Raw genomic sequence first — 16,692 nt, forward strand, 5'->3', positions numbered from 1 at the left:
ATGGCAGAGGAGAGCAGTGTGTGCAGCTTTGTGTTCAAGAAGCGGGTCCAAGCCGCGGGCGGCAGCCGGCGAAAACGTCCCAGCAGTGAGCAGGACAGCAGTGGGGAGGAGGGCAGCACCGTGGTGAGGAAGAAGCTGCCCAGGGACATCCCCAACCCCATGATCCAGAGGACCAGGCGCTGCATGAGGGAGAGGCCAGAGTATGCACAGAGCAGCAGCGAGGATGAGGATCCTGCCCAGCAGATTGGGGTCACCTACAAATCGACCAGGTCAGCAAAACCTGCTGGCCCAGAAGACATGGGGGCCACAGCAGGGTATGAACTGGACACGGAGAAGGATGCCCAGGCCATCTTTGAGCGCAGCCAAAAAATCCAGGAAGAGCTGAGAGGAAAGGAAGACGATAAAATTTACCGTGGCATTAACAAGTATGTGAAGCCCAAGCACACATCGATGGGAAATGCCTCCTCAGGAATGGTCAGGAAAGGCCCCATCTGTGCTCCAGAGCACGTGCGGGCCACAGTGCGCTGGGACTACCAGCCTGACATCTGCAAGGACTACAAAGAGACCGGGTTCTGTGGCTTTGGGGACAGCTGCAAGTTCCTGCACGACCGCTCGGACTACAAGCACGGCTGGCAGATGGAACAGGAGCTGGACAAGCACCGCTGCGGCACCAGCGATGATGAGAACTACGAGGTGAGCAGTGGTGAAGAGGAAGTGCCTTTCAAATGCTTCATCTGCAGAGGTTCCTTCAAGAACCCCGTGGTCACCAAGTGTGGGCACTATTTCTGTGAGAGCTGTGCCCTGCAGCACTACCGCAAATCCCAGCGCTGCTACATCTGTGGGAAGCAAACCAGCGGCATCTTCAACCCTGCAAGAGAGCTCATGGCAAAATTGGAAAAACACAAAGGGGAGGAAGAAGAGGAGCAACAGTCAGATCATGAAGAGGATCCACAGTAGCAGAACACGTTCTGTACATAATTGAATAACGTTTTTGTAGGAGGAAAAAAAACCCAAAAAACAGAGTGCTGGATGGGTGTATACCCCCCATGTAAGTTTTGGGTGTCCTCATGTTTTTCCATTGCATTCAACCTGACCTAGCATGCTGACAGTTTGTCAGATGCAGAATGTTGTCAACAATGGCAGGACAATCTACCCATCACCCTACTTGGACCCCAAGACTCAAACATTTGAGAAACACCAATAGGAGAAGGAAGTGTGTTTTTAATTGAGATGGTTTTGAGTTGAATAGTTTCTTGTTTGTAGTGTTGAGTTGTAATTTGTAGATATATTTGGGATATGAGGGACTTAAAGATTTTATCTATTTAAGGACATGGGTCACAAACTGAAACTAAGACAAACTGTTTATTCTGTTGTTTTTTCTGACAGTTCTAAAGTTGAATTGTTTCTTGTTTGTAATGTTAAGTTTTAATTTGTAATTCCCAAGTAGTGAGCTGTAGCATGCTATCCTGGAAGATTGTATTGCTGGGGATCTTGTTTGACAGCTCCTGGATGACACATGGGATACATCCCTGCCTAGGCAGGCTGGGCTTGTCCACTTGGGTGGAAAGCCTTATTTGAACTGAGCTTATAATCAGTGACATCATGCTGGCTTTGTCATCCTGTCACATTGCAGCTGATCTGAAACCCAGCCATCCTAGAAGAAAAGAAGTCCCTGGGTGAACAAGGATAAGGCTGGATTCAAATCTACACAGGGACCCTCAGCCAATGTCATTCAGCCCTAAATGCTGATGTGTGATTAGCCAGAGAGCTGGATGGTGCTAAGACCTCAATGAATCACATGTGTAAGCTTGGGAAATTTGCAGCTCCTATAAAAGGAGCTGTGAGAATAAACTTGAGGCTGTTTGTCGCAAGGACCTTTGAGAGTTGTGTCGTTTGTATGTCTCTGATGAATGACCCCACCATAATACTGTCTGCAAAGGGCCCTGCAGAGGATGGCAAAGAACACTTTGCCCTTTTTAAACAGAGAAAGGGGGAACTGTCACAGCCACAGCTGGCCTGTGGGCTGTACAGATAGATTGGCCGTAACAGACCTTAACTTGACCAGCCTAGCTGTTACAAAGTAGAAGTAAATGACTGCCCAGGATAAGACAATCATAGGATGGATTTAACTCAAGCAGGGACCCCAACCAATCTCATTCAAGCCTCAATACAGACTGCTAAGTCTGCAGTGAGGCCAGTGAGCTGGGTGGTGTTAAGACCTTGACCAATCAGATGTGTAAGCACAGAAATTTTGAAACCCCTATAAAATAATTATTGAGAATTTATTGATATTATTTGCAAGTTTAACAAATTGGCATAATTGACAAGAATCCCCAGTTAGAAGTACAGTTACTGAAGAAATTCCCCCTCTTGGTTTGGCCCCCTACTGAAACTTCCCCTTTGCTTCTAGCTCCACGTTGTTTATATCTAAATACATGGGAAAGTGGAATGGCTTTTGTTCACAGAAGAAGCAAGATTAGAATAGGATTCCAGGAATGTGTTTATCTAACAAAATACTAGAATTAGCTGAAGGAACTATATAACTATACAGTAATAGTCTACAGAGCTACACATATATGAAAAACATATAAAAAGCAAAAATCTTTTGGCATCAATGGTAAAATTGGATAATGAAAAAAAATATTAGGGATGGTATAATTTGCTACCCTCTATTAAATATATGTCTGGAGTTATATAAGTGAATATCAAAAGTGGTTTTGAGTCTCGGTGCCAGGTTAAAAGCATAAAATTGTTGTCATTGAGTAAGAAATGACACAGACTCACCAGAGGGTTGGTTTGCATGAAGGGTGTGTCTTTACTTCAGATCCTGTTTTATACATTGTTCCAATACAGATAGACCTGTCTGGTCAATTAATCACTACATTCCACCTGATTGGCTAATTTATAAGACACCTTTCTAATAAACAATCTTTGAGAAAAACAAGAAAACAGAGTCAGAAAAAAACACCTGCAGGTTGTTTATGATAAGCTATCATCATTTATCTTCAACACTCTAAAGTCTCACAAGCCAATTCTGGGAAAACTTATCTAGTTTTCTTGCTCTCTGACCAGCCTGTGACATCCACAGGTCCCCCTTTTTGTTTAAATCGTCTGCGGGGTTCTTTGCAGAAAGGAGAACAAACAGAGCTGCAGAGGTTCCTGTTGCAGTTGCTAGTTATCAATCAGAACCTCAATTGGACGCCGATTTAAAATGGTCAGAGAGATTGGATCTTGTGATTCCCTCTTACAAGAAATACACTATTAATCCTAAAATCAGTTACTTATTCTAATACAATATCAATACTAAGTCTAATATATTAACAACTTATCATTAATTTGTTGAAAGAGCTGACAGTCTTAGTCTGTCAACAGTCCTTTTCAGAAAGAAAGAAAGGATGGAATGTTCACTCCCCACTTGTGGAGGGGCCATCTGATTGATGGTTGACATCTTGATCATCACTCGGAGGTTGCCTGTTGGCCACATTCTGTCTTTGGTGTCACAAATCAGGGTGGACACACCTCACAGGTACCCATCATACTCCAGTACCTGTGGAAACACATGCATACCCACGGCCCAAGTGTCATACAACAGGGACAATTCTTTGTCAGTTAGTCCCAAATAAGGACACAACCAGCTGATGACACCCATCAATTTCTGGGCATCATTCAAGCTCTTAATAGAATCTGAGAATTGCACCTCCTGATGCTGAATAGTTTGGTCAAGAATTTTGACTGCCAGATATTTCAAAGGAGGGTGCTGCTGGACCTTCTCCGGGGCCACCTGCAGCCCATAAGAATGCAGAGCAGTGAACAGCTGAGGCTGTACCCTCAGCAACTCATCCTGGGGGTGCTGCCACCAGGATGCTGTCCATGTAATGATAACAAATGCATGAGGAAACTGCTTGTGGACTCCAGACAAGGCCTGAGCCACATACCACTGACAGATAGGCTATTGTGACAGCAAAACCTGTGGCAAAGCCTTCCATTTGAGACAGAGTAGAAATTCTCCAGAGTAGAAGTCCATTTTGATTTAGGTGAAATGTACATCTTTGAGTTAAGTCTGTAGTTTGAAGCCTGTAGTCTGTAGCCTGACTTCAAGGCCTAGGCTCAGGGATTCAATGAAGGACAGAGATAAGGGGGGGGGGAGATCGAGAGACTGCTGTGAAAGCAGGTCAGCCTGACCTAGGAATTCTTTCTGATAAAGAAGAACTAGTGGCAAATGTCATGGGAAATTTGTAAAAATGAAGATGTATGAACCTATTGTGAAGCTGTATGCATATGTATTTGAGAGGGGGATAAAAAGAGACCTAAGTTCCCAGAGGTACGCATGTCTTTTAAGGAGAGTAATCTCCGCATGCGTCCGGCACTGTAATAATAAACATACTGGCTTTACAACTTTCACAAAGTTGTGGAGTTTTTTGCTATTTCTGCAAAACACATTGATATCTCTGCACAGGTTCAGCATTGTTGACTGAAGGCACTGTGAAGGCAAACTTTGGTTTGTCATCAGGATGCAAAGGAATTGTGAAAAAAAAATTCTTCAAATCAATGATCAAGACTTCCCATCCAGCAGGGAGCATGGTGGGTGAGGGCATACCAGGCTGCAGTGCCCCCCTGCTTTCTATCACTGCATTAATTTTTCAGAGGTCCTGTAACAACCTCCATTTCCCAGGTTTTTTTCTTTATCACAAAGACAGGAGTATTCCAGGGAGTCGTAGAAGGCTCAGTGTATCCTTGTTGCAGTTGCTTCTGAACCAGTTCACGAAGGGTGACCAATTTTTTCTTTTGTCTGGGGCCACTGGTGAACACAAATGGGTTTGTCCACCAGACACCATAAAAGCAGCATAGGATATCTTCTGCCCTTCAGTGCAGGGGCCCCAATTAAAAATCCATCCCACTTCTGGCTGCCAGTACATCCCACTCCCAAAGATTGATTGGAGCTGGAGTGACATAGGGCTGAACTGCAGCTGTCTGCCCCTTTGTGTTGCCGATCAGCACAGACCATTGGCTCACCAAGGTATGTGCCACATCCACCAGCCCTTTGATGCCCAAACCTATGGGAGCCAAAGGCCATGAAGGAGGCCATCCAGAGAGGGAGACCGCTGTCACATCAGTCCCTGTATTGAGCAAACCTTGGAGCTTGATCTGAGGTGGGCTGGCACCCAGTAGAATAACAGTACATGTCATCTGTGGTAGCTGAGGAGAAACATCTGCAGAGCAGAAGGCTTGTGGCAGCCCTGTGGATTCAAAGCCACCATTCCCATAAGTCTGCTGGCCAGTCCTGGGGATGCATGACTGAAAAGGCACAAGTTGAGCAATCCGAGTCCCTGCTGGAATAGTGATCGGGGGGTATGCATGAAAGCTGTAGCACAAATTTGACCTGAAAAGCCAGAGTCAATGACTCCTGGGTGCACAAAGATTCCTTAGTGGGTGACACTAGATCTTCCCACAAGCAGTGCGCCCAGTCCTTGTCCCAAAGGTCTGAACACATCCAAAGAGAAATTATATTCACTACAGGATTCTAAAATAACTATGTTGGTGGTAGGTGCATCCACACCAGCGGAGCCTGGGTGATGCCTCTGAGCTGACTGGGCAGGCCTGAGCCAGCACCATGCCCTGAGGAATCACTTGTGTCAGGGCACAATTCCCCTGTGCTCATTGTCCCGTTCCCGGGTCTGCCAAAGGCTGGCCATTGGCATGAAATTTAGCCTTGCATTGCTCAGCAAAATGACCTGGCCTTAGGCATCTAGTGCACAAGAGGGAGGCACCCAGCCATGTTGGATTGCATGTTCCTTGCCTTCCCTTGCCCTTATTTTTGCTCTTCTGTTGTCCACCCCCTAAGGGTATCTGGTCTGGCTGTAAGGGAGCCATCAGAGCAGGCACTGTGTGGCCTTCAGAACCTACCCAGGCACATGCATTGACCATGTCTACTAGTGATGGGTCACCTGGAAGAGCAGCTATGATCCTCTTGCACTGACTGTTCGCATTGCACTGGGCTAACTGCTTGCATAACTTCTGCCTTAAGGCATCATCCTCAATCTGCTTCTCAAGGGCATCAGCAAGCTTCCTGACAAATGGCAGAAAACGTTCATCTTCTCCCTGAGTTATTGCCGCAAATGCTGGCCCAGGGGAGGCCAATTCAATAGTTCTTAACAATGCACGAAATCCTGCCCTTTGACTCTGCTCAAGAACGGCAGAGTCCCAGGTAGCCTCAAAATTAGAACTGTAAGAGGCCTGTTCTCCGAGGAGAACGTCCACCCCCACCTGAAACCTAGGATCTCTCTGAGGCAAAAGCTTGTTGCCTGCTGCAGCCCTTTCAGCAGCCTCCCTCCAGTACTTCAAAAAAATATCAAATAGCACAGGCTCGAACAGTACCTTAGCTATATGTCTAATATCAGATGGAAAAAGCAGGCCTGAGTTTAGCACTCTGAGAGTCTGCAAAACTTGCGCAGAGCCAAGGCCATATTCTTCAACATCACGTAGCAAATCTCGGGCCACCTCCCAGTCAATCCCATTATGCCTGACAGTGTGTACTGAATTTGAGACAGCTTTAGAGGAACAGGAGGGGGAAGCTGGCAGGGAGTGTGACGTTGGCTGGACCAAAGACCTGACGGCAGGTGCTGAAGATGGGCGTGGCTGGGACATCTCTGCAGACTCCGTGGCTGATGACAAGGGAGCTGATGGAGCAGCCAGTGTGGTTGTGACAACTGCTGGTGGTGGGGATGGCTCCGTCCTCACTGTGATGTTGGTGGCAGATCTTGAGTCAGGAACTGCAGCTCCTGCCACTCATGAGAGAGTCAGTCCCTGGCGTGCAGGGGAGGTGAAGGTGAGGCTTGGCAGGGCCAAGTGGCTTTTGGGGCAGTGCTAGGCTGTCCCCCTGCTCCTGACAAAAAAAGACGGGCATCACCAGCAGGAAAACTTATCTAGTTTTCTCACTCTCTGACCAGACTGTCACATCCACATAAAATGCAATTGTATGGTGAATTCTAAAGTATTTGGTGCACAAAACCATTTGGTTTTAGTTGCAAAAGCTAAAACAAGGGGTTTGATTTGGGGATTAGGGTTCCTTCTAAATTTAATTTGTTATAAGGGCTATACCAAATCTTATAATTGCCTGGGTGAATTGTGAATTTTGCAGCTATGGTTTTGTGGGGTTGAAGTCCCCCCTTTTTGTGTGGTTTGTATGGACCTGCCAGAATTGGCAGGTCTGAGTCCTGAAGCCAATTCTGCGGCTCTTGCCTCGTGGGATTTAGTCCCCTCTGTGCTGTTTAAGTAAAAGAGAGGGAAAAAAAAGGAATTGCATTATTGAGTTCTGCAGATTATACTGTGATTTTGTTTCTTATGAGCATATGTGTCTGCATGTGAATAGGAATAGGTTGTGTGTGTTTAGTCTCAGCATTATATAAAAATTGGAAGAGGAACGCCTGTTACATAAAAGAACATTTGTTGAAAAATTGTCTTAGGTTGCAATGCAAGATGTAACCAAATGCATGTATGCTGTTACCATCTGTTAAAACCAGGTGGGGCAGGGTTCTTTATCTCTTCCAGGACTCATCCCTGATAACTCCCTCCAGGGGGTTATCTTCTGTTAATGGGCCATTAAGTGTCCCTTATCAGCACAGCTGATAAAATTCCATCATCCCATTGTGAGATGCTCCACCCAGGGGGAGGAGCCCAGCATTTCAATCTGGATATAATCTGAGCTGTGGAACAGCACAGGCAGCCTTTTCCACTGGATTCCCAGAGGAACACTGGGCCCATCTACAGCACCACTGGATCTCCTGAGGAAAACTCCACCCTTCTCCAGGATCCCTGCTCCACCAGAACCACTGCAGGAGGGCTGAGCCACCATTGAATGGGACTGTGCCACCACCCTGACCCACAGGGTGTCAGTTTGTATTCTGACTCTGTCAGTGCTTTTTGTACTGCTGCATTTTATTTTAATCTTCCTAGTAAAGACCTGTTATTCCTATTCTCAAATCTCTTCCTGAGAGCATGGCAGTGCTGCTGGAGACCACAGTGGGTGACCTGGTCATCGACCTGTACACAGAGGAGCGGCCTCGAGCATGTCTGAATTTCCTGAAGCTCTGCAAGATCAAGTACTACAACTATTGTCTTATTTATAATGTCCAACGGGATTTTATTATACAAACTGGTGACCCCACGGGAACTGGCCGTGGAGGGGAATCCATATTTTGTCAACTGTATGGTGATCAAGCCAGATTTTTTGAGGCAGAAAAGGTGCCCAGAATCAGGCACAAGAAGAAGGGAACAGTGTCAATGGTGAGCAATGGAAGTGATCAGCATGGATCACAGTTCCTCATTACCACAGGGGAAAACCTGGATTACCTTGATGGTGTACATACAGTATTTGGAGAAGTGACAGAAGGCATGGATGTATTGAAGACAATTAATGAAACCTTTGTAGATAAGGATTTTATCCCATATCAGGATATCAGGATAAATCATACAGTAATTTTAGAAGATCCCTTTGATGATCCACCTGGCTTGTGTGTTCCTTATCACTCACCAGAACCTACAAAGGAACAGCTCAACAGTGGCAGAATAGGAGCAGATGAAGAAATTGATGACATGAAAGGACGGCCTGCGGATGAAATAGAAGAAGTTCAGGCAGAAAAAGAAGCAAAAACTCATGCTATTGTTCTGGAAATGGTGGGAGACTTACCAGATGCAGACATCAAGCCACCAGAAAATGTGCTGTTTGTTTGTAAACTGAATCCTGTGACCAGAGGTGAAGACCTGGAGATAATATTTTCACGATTTGGTCCCATTAAAAGTTGTGAAGTGATCCGAGACTGGAAGACTGGTGAATCTCTCTGTTATGCTTTCATTGAGTTTGAAAAGGAGGAAGACTGTGAGAAAGCCTACTTCAAAATGGACAATGTGCTGATTGATGACAGACGGATACATGTGGATTTTAGCCAGTCTGTTGCAAAGGTTAAATGGAAGGGAAAAGGTGGGCGATATACCAAGGAAGATTTCAAGGACTATGAGAAGGAATGTGACAAACCTTCGAAATTTGCTCTGAAAGAAAAAGTAAAACCAAAGCGACATGCCAAGTATGACCTTGTGCTGGATGAGGTTATAGAGGAGTCTCACACAAGTCAGTCACACTTGGCTAAAAAACAGAAGAAGAAGAAGCACCACCACTTTGAAGAAGATGACAAGAGGACCAAAAAATCTAAGGAGTCTGACCAAAAGCATGAAGAATGCTGTAGGGAGAGGACCAAAGTTGAGAAGAGAGACAGGCATTGGAGTCGCAGCCGTTATAAGGAGAGAGATTACACTTACAGTAGACAAAAAGACACGTACAGATGAAGGAAAAAGCAGAGGGAAACTAAAATAATAAATTTACCTTTTTTCTTAAAAAAACCCAAAAAAACAAAAACAAACAAACAACAAACCAGAGCTTCAGCAGCCAAGCCTCAGTCTGTAGGCAGAAACATTCTCTTGTAATTTTAAGTTGTTTCCTAAGGTTCTGTCTGTTAAATCACTGTCTCCATTCATAGGAAGGAGACCTGTTGTTACCAGTTACTGTGTGTTTTGATCTGTCCCCTGTTCATGGGGAAGATTACCTCTTGTGAAGTCATGTTCCTCACTGATATTAATAAAGGTTTGCTTGTACGTATTTAGGGAAAGCCTCCCAGTCAAGGCTTAGGCCTGGGCTAAGCCCTGTCTGGTTGAGAATTATGCCATCAGACCCAGAGGATTGTACTAAAAATGTAATCAAGTCACTTTGACTTGCTGATTTCATCTTATAAATGCTGGATCCCCTTTTGAGGTAAACTTGGAAACCTTTCCTGGGAAAGGTTCTCCAGGTCCTCCCTGTGAAATGGGGAGGATCCTCTCCCCTGTGGAGAGGGTCCTGCTGGAAGCTGCCAGACACCTGAACAATGTGTGATCACCCTGTATAGGGGCATTAAGAAAGCATGTAGCTGACGTGGCAATGTGTGATAGGTCCCTTAGAGTAAAACACCATATAAGGAAATACTGTGTCTTGAAGAAGTGTATAAAAATGTCTTGTTTCTCTCAATAAACATCTCAGTATCACTGTGGGTCTGAGTCCATTCCTTGGTCAATACACACACTAGAATAACAGAAGAACTGTTATTCCTTTTCTCATATCTTTGCCTAAAAGCCCCTTAATTTCAAAATTATAACAATTCAGAGGGAAGGGTGTGTAGTGGTTTTGGTTTGCCAATGGGATTTGACAGCCCCTGGGCAAGATGACTTGCAGCTTATGGCAGGAGTTGCTCCCAGGGCCTGGTAGTTGAGCAAGGCCCAGCCCTGTCAGGCTGCTAAGGCAGCTAAGCCTTCATGGTTAGAGCAAGAACACAAGCTCCCAAAAAAGACATTGAGTGATGTCAAGGTCAACATCTCCAGCTAATGAACTTGATCCTACCTAAACAACATGATTCCTGAGTCTCAGCTATTTGGACTTAAGAACAATGGTCAATTATTTCTATTTCTCCAAGAGACATTGGACATTATCTTTTGTCTTCCCATGCTGCGAGATCCTGTATCAGTGACATGATTTGATTTATTAAATTTTATGGATTTTAACTGGTCTTTTTTGTATCTTATCCCATATCTAATAGATAGCCAGTAACAGCCTTAATAAGATACAAGCTGCTTGAAAACCAGAACAAAAGAGAGATAGAGAAATTATAAAAGAGAGACCTCATAAAATCAGGCCTTGCTTTGCTAAATTAGCTGGCCTGTCACTTCTAAGAGGAGCTAAGTAGTTTGCAAGTTCCCATGTGAAAACATTTGAGAATGAGTGTTTGTTAACACAACCATCTATTCCTAGGGTGAAAAACAAGTGGTTGTCAGAGACTGGAAAGATTGATGTCCAGGCTGATGGCATTATGAGAATTGAAATGTTGTATCTGATTCTCAATATGTAAGCAATTGAGTTTGTAGTTTAGATTGTGCTGTTCTGACAGAGGTAAATAAAAAGGAATTGTTTTATTTGCTGAGAACATTATGGCATACTTTATGCCAACAAACTGCACCATTTTATATTCCTCATTTTTATAGTCATACCAGCTTGCCTGGGTTCATTGTAGAAGGAAATGACTGTGCAGATAACAGTCCCAGTGTGGGCTGCCCTGGTACCAGATACATTACACCAGGCAATTCAGTCACATCAGTTTTTCCATCAAGGGGCTCATGCCCTACGACCTCAATTCCATCTTACATCTGCAGCAGCACGTGATACCATTACCTCGTGCTCTGATTCTCAGCAACATGCCACCATAACCCAGGATGGGTCAAACCCCAGAGGGCTACAAGCTCTTCAGCTGTGGCAATCTGACATTACTCATGTTTCAGAATTTGGTCCCTTAAATATGTTCCTGTTTCTGTGGACGCCTACTCTGAGGCCTGTTGGGCCTCTGTGGTGTGGACATGCAGATTTAGGTACAAGGAAGAAATTTTTTTAGACTGAGGGTGGTGAAACCCTGGAACAGATTACCCAGAGAGGCTGTAGATGGTCAATCTGTCCTTCTTCCAGCCAGGATTGGTAATTTTTGCAGCATGATAGCCATGTGGCCAGGACCCAGAGGTTATTCTCTCCCACCTTACATCATTGGCAGGGGGAAGGAGGACAAGGGGTCATTTCTGCTCGAATAAGCATAGTAGAGAGAATGTGGTGGCTTGGTTCCAAGCCAAGGGGAGCAGGTTCAGTGTGAATTATTTTCCCCCCCAAAGGCCAGAATGAACAGGGGATGGGCAAGAGGTTGGTAGGAAACACATCCAGGACAGCTGACCCTAACAGACCAAAGGGATATTCCCTTTGGAGTCACAGAATGGCTGAGGTTGGAAGGGACCTCCAGAGATTAAGTGAGGACTTAAAGAGCACAGTTGCCTGTCCTAAACACTGTCAAGATCACAGTGGAAGGAACTTGCCATAAGATGAACCACAGTAGGAACTTGAGATAAGCACAGAAGAGAGAAATTGTGACAGAAAGGTGCTCAAGCCAGGCCTGGCAGAGGTGACATCTGGTTAGCACAGGCAAACAACATTGAATATATATTCCAAATTAAATTCATTGCCTCTGATGTTAGCATGCAATAAACATAGCATATTAACAAAGAAATTTTGATTCCTCTCTGTGGCCTTAAAAAGGCCATCATGATGAACAAATAGTTCCCCAAGTGTGGAAATAGATACAGGGTAAAGTACAACATCCATGTGAATACATCAGGCATCATGTGTATTTGTGTACCCCAATACACAAATGCTTTAGAAAAAAATTGCAATTCCAACTTCTCTCTCTCGCCTCACACTGAGTGCCAAAAGATATGCTGGTTTCTAAGTAAACTGGTGGGAGAATAAGCCCCACTCAATGACATTGAGAGAGATTTCAGGCTGGAGTTACCTGTATCAGAGGCTGGGAAAGGTGATCTCTTCAGAGACATCTTGGGAGCTTGGAATGTGTGTAGGGGATGGGTCAGACCTTGCTCTGGTGAGGTGCTGCCCTGTCCCCATACACAGCAGCTCCACAGACAGGCTGAGAGAGTTGGGGGTGCTCTGGGGAGACCTTGCAGCCACCTTCCAGTGCATTAAAGAAACCAACAAGAAGCCTGGAGAGGGATTTTTTGCCAGGGCATGTACTGACAGGACAAGGGTAAATGACCTTAAGCAGAAGTTCTACAACAGCGGGCTGGAACTAGATGATCTTTAAGGTCCCTTCCAACCCTAATCATTCCATGATTCTCTTAAAAAATTTGTAAATATAAAGTGTATCTGGGCATAAATAAAATACATGTACAATGTAAAGTTGTGCCCAGGTGCACTGACCAACCACAGAAGGGAACAGAGGCCACACAGGTGCAATGCACAAATATGAGGGGTATAAAAGGTTGGGCTAAAGAAAAAGAAGGGCAGATGCTTGAAGCCTTCTGAAGTGATATGATGTTACTGTGTGTGGGTTGAAGCCTTCTGAAGTGGAATGATGTTACTCTGTATGGGTTGAAGCTTTCTGATATTGTATGGTGACACTCTGTGTGTTGTGGCTGTCTCAACTGCGACATATACACACATATATGCCCACTGTCTTGTTACCCTATAAACAGTGGTCCAAAATGGGACCTTGTGAGCCCTTCTGGACTGCAGAGGCTGTGACCAGCAACCTCCCTCTGAGTGGGGCCTCTCAGTGAGTGAACTCTCAAGTTTACTGCTCTCAGAGAATCCCTGATGAATCCTTGGCTGCGACCCTCACTCCTCAAGGCTCGAGGAGATAAAAAGATAAGGCATTTGTTGCAGACATCCTTTCACTAAAAATCCTTTCTTTAGGATTTTTCCTTCTGAGAAGCTGAGAGGCCTCAGAGACAGAATGTAAACTGGTTATCTGCTGCTGTGGAATGCAACAGGCCCACCTGTGATTTGCCCATCTTGGATGTGTATAATTAATGGCCAATCAAGGATCAAGCTATCTCGGACAGAGTCCAAGAGAGCTGCCTTTGTTATCCTTATTCTATTCTTAGCTTATTCTTAGCTACCATCTGAGAAAACCCTATCCTTCTTTTTCTTTTTAGTATAGTTATAATGTAATATATATATATAATAAAATAATAAATCAAGCCTTCTGATCATAGAGTCAACATTCTCATCTCTTCCCTCATCCAAGAACCCCTGTGAACACAGTCACAGGCATCTGAAGTGAATATTTCACTGCCTTTGAGGGGAATTTTTTGCAGTTACCTTGTACAGACTCTTTATGTCTGTGTGCATGCAAGTGTGCCTATGCTATAGTAAATGTGGGAGAAATGCTTTCCACAGCTACAGCTGCTCTGAAGTTGCACAGGTAAATTTGGCCATAACAGAATCCCAATTTGGCTAGCCTGGTTTGTAAACCAGTCCCCAGGTGAGGCAATGATAGGTTCTCCTGCTGGAAAATATATAAGTTTAAAAAATTTTTATGTAACTTCAACCAGGGTTATTCACCTTTGCCCTGGGGGAAGGGAACTGAAGCTTCTTTCCAGGGCACTGTTTATCTGTGTGAGGCCTGATGAACTCAGCATATCAACAGACTGGGAATAGCCCCAAAGAAATAAAGGCCCTCAACAGAACATCAGCAGCCATTTAGGAACATCTACCCCAGACTCTGCCTCTGGCACAGTTGGAGATACCTCCTGAAAAGCCTGATAAGAAAATCAAGGAATGAAAATCTAATTAACATCAGAAAGAAAGAAATCCAGATCCAATAGGCCACCAAATATAAGAACTTTGCAACCTGGGACTAATGAATGCCGTCTGAATTCATTTCTATGAGTTTTGACTGTATAAAACATCTGAAAAATCTTGTAAAAGCAGTGTGTGGTTGAATAATTCATTCTCTGTGGACAACTGGGCTATGTGTGTGGATGAGATGCTTTCTGTGGTACATGCTGGCCAGAACAACATCCTGGCCAGATAATAAAATAATGCCTTGACTCTCTAACTTTAAAAATGTTGGAGGGTGCCTTGGGTTGCAATGCAAGATGTAACCAAAAGCATGTATACTATTACTATCTGTTAAAAGGAGGTGGGGCAGTTTTCCTTATCTCTTCCAGGACCCATCCTCCCTCCAGAGGGTTATCTTCTGTTAATGGGCCATTAAGTGTCCCTGCATGGCTGATAAAATTCCATCATCCCATTGTGAGATGCTCCACCCAGGGGGAGGAGCCAGGCATTCCAAACTGGATATAATGTCAAGTTTGAAACACCACAGCAGCCTTTTCCACTGGACTCTCAGAGGAGCAGCTTTCTTCTCCACTGCATTCCCAGAGGAAGGCCCATCTACAGCACCACTGGATCTCCAGAGTAAAACTCCACCCTTCTACAGGATCCCTGCTCCTCCAGAACCACATCTGTCACTGCAGGAGGGCTACAGCCACCATTTAATGGGACTGCTGCCAGCACCCTACCCACAGGAGGTCAGGTCTATTCTGACTCTGGCAGTGGTTTTGTACTACTTCATTTTACTTTAAATTGTAGTTGTGACTTGGGATCTCCCACTGGTTTGCTTTTGAACCAGCACAGAGGGTTTTTGTTTTTTCCAGAGTTGTGGTTCCAAAATTCTTAAGCACTTGACTTTTTTAAAGTAAGATAGGGCTGTAGGTAAATTACTATTAAGTAATTGGCCGCTGCCGTTTCCAGAGGGGCAGGATCTGCACAGTCACAGGGTTGGGAGCAGGATCAGGACAGGGTTGGTGTCATGGGGAAGTCAGATTTCCTCAGCCCCAAGGCCATCTCCAACCGTATCAAATCCAAGGGGCTGCAGAAGCTGCGCTGGTACTGCCAGATGTGCCAGAAGCAGTGCCGTGATGAGAATGGCTTCAAGTGTCACTGCATGTCCCAGTCCCACCAGAGACAGCTGCTGCTGGCTGCTGAGAACCCCCAGCAGTTCATGGATTACTTCTCCGAGGAATTCCGAAGGGATTTCCTGGAGTTGCTCAGGAGGCAGTTTGGAACAAGGAGAGTGCACAACAATGTTGTGTACAACGAGTACATCAGCCATCGGGAGCACATCCACATGAATGCCACACAGTGGGAGACCCTGACTGACTTCACCAAGTGGCTGGGGAGAGAAGGGCTTTGCAGGGTTGATGAGACCCCTAAAGGCTGGTACATCCAGTACATCGACAGGGACCCAGAGACCATTCACAGGCAGCAGGAACAAGAGAGGAAGAAGAAGCAGGACCTTGACGATGAAGAAAAAACTGCTAAATTAATTGAACAACAAGTTAGAAGAGGTTTGGAGGGGAAAGAACTGGAAATGCCAGTCTATACTGAATTGAACAGAGAAAACAAAGAAAAAGTTACATTTAAATTAAACAAAGGATCAAGTACTTCAGTTGCAGCATCTTCTCAAACAAGTGTCCTTGCACTGAAGATGGTGGAGGGTGCAGTTAAAAGAGCAGGAGCAGCTTATTGCTCTGGTCAACCCAAAAAGAAAAAGAAGAAATCTGCACTGGATGAGATCATGGAGCTTGAAGAGGAGAAGAAAAGAACATCTCGAACAGACTACTGGCTACAGACTGACATCATTGTAAGAATTGTGACAAAAAAGCTCGAAGGCAAGTACCACAGGAAGAAGGCAGTTGTTAAGGAAGTGATTGACAAATACACAGCAATCGTGAAGGTGATTGACTCTGGGGACAAACTGAAGCTCGATCAGACACATCTAGAAACTGTAATACCAGCACCAGGCAAGAAAGTACTGGTGTTAAACGGTGGGTACAGTGGAAATGAAGGCATTTTGGAGTCCATCAATGAGAAGAGGTTTTCAGTGACAATAACCATCGACTCAGGACCTTTAAAAGGGCGCAGAGTTGAAGATATTCAGTATGAAGATGTTTCCAAACTTGCCTGAGGTGCTAAATCATGCATCAGAGAAGATTTGAATTCTCAAAGCCTTCTTCCTGACATCTTTCAGGCAGACACAATGCTCTGTAGAATAGTCAATCCTAAATGAGTCCTTTGCTAAATTGTTACATTTAAGTTTTAAGTTAAGCTAAATGCTGTTCAGTTTAAATGTTGTAAAGTGCTGTTGAACCTTTAGTTCATACTCCTTTTTATCCTTACCCCTTTATCCTTTGTCACACCCCCCTCCTACACCCCCTACCTCCATGTAAATAGTTTTCAGTTTATTTTGGTTTGGATTGATTGACTCTGGATTTTTC

General features: G+C 44.7%; 2 protein-coding genes and 1 pseudogene across 2 annotated transcripts; all 3 read left to right on the forward strand.

Moving 5' to 3' along the window:
- On the forward strand, nt 1-957 carry LOC129120025 (E3 ubiquitin-protein ligase RNF113A-like). The gene has a single exon (XM_054632295.2). The coding sequence runs from the start codon at nt 1-3 to the stop codon at nt 955-957; it is 957 nt and encodes a 318-aa protein (XP_054488270.2).
- A 7,038-nt stretch (nt 958-7,995) lies between these two features.
- On the forward strand, nt 7,996-9,339 carry LOC129119888 (peptidyl-prolyl cis-trans isomerase-like 4). Its single transcript, XM_054632123.2, has one exon. The coding sequence runs from the start codon at nt 7,996-7,998 to the stop codon at nt 9,337-9,339; it is 1,344 nt and encodes a 447-aa protein (XP_054488098.2).
- A 5,885-nt stretch (nt 9,340-15,224) lies between these two features.
- Nucleotides 15,225-16,382, forward strand: LOC129120033 (DNA/RNA-binding protein KIN17 pseudogene; annotated as a pseudogene).
- Nucleotides 16,383-16,692: the final 310 nt, after the last annotated feature.

This window comes from Agelaius phoeniceus, chromosome 5, assembly GCF_051311805.1.
Source record: "Agelaius phoeniceus isolate bAgePho1 chromosome 5, bAgePho1.hap1, whole genome shotgun sequence".
Classification (NCBI taxonomy): Eukaryota; Metazoa; Chordata; class Aves; order Passeriformes; family Icteridae; genus Agelaius; species Agelaius phoeniceus.

Bases quoted from the DNA above. Each gene is read 5' to 3' on its own strand.
- LOC129120025 (XM_054632295.2), top strand. From the start codon at position 1: ATGGCAGAGGAGAGCAGTGTGTGCAGCTTTGTGTTCAAGAAGCGGGTC.
- LOC129119888 (XM_054632123.2), top strand. From the start codon at position 7,996: ATGGCAGTGCTGCTGGAGACCACAGTGGGTGACCTGGTCATCGACCTG.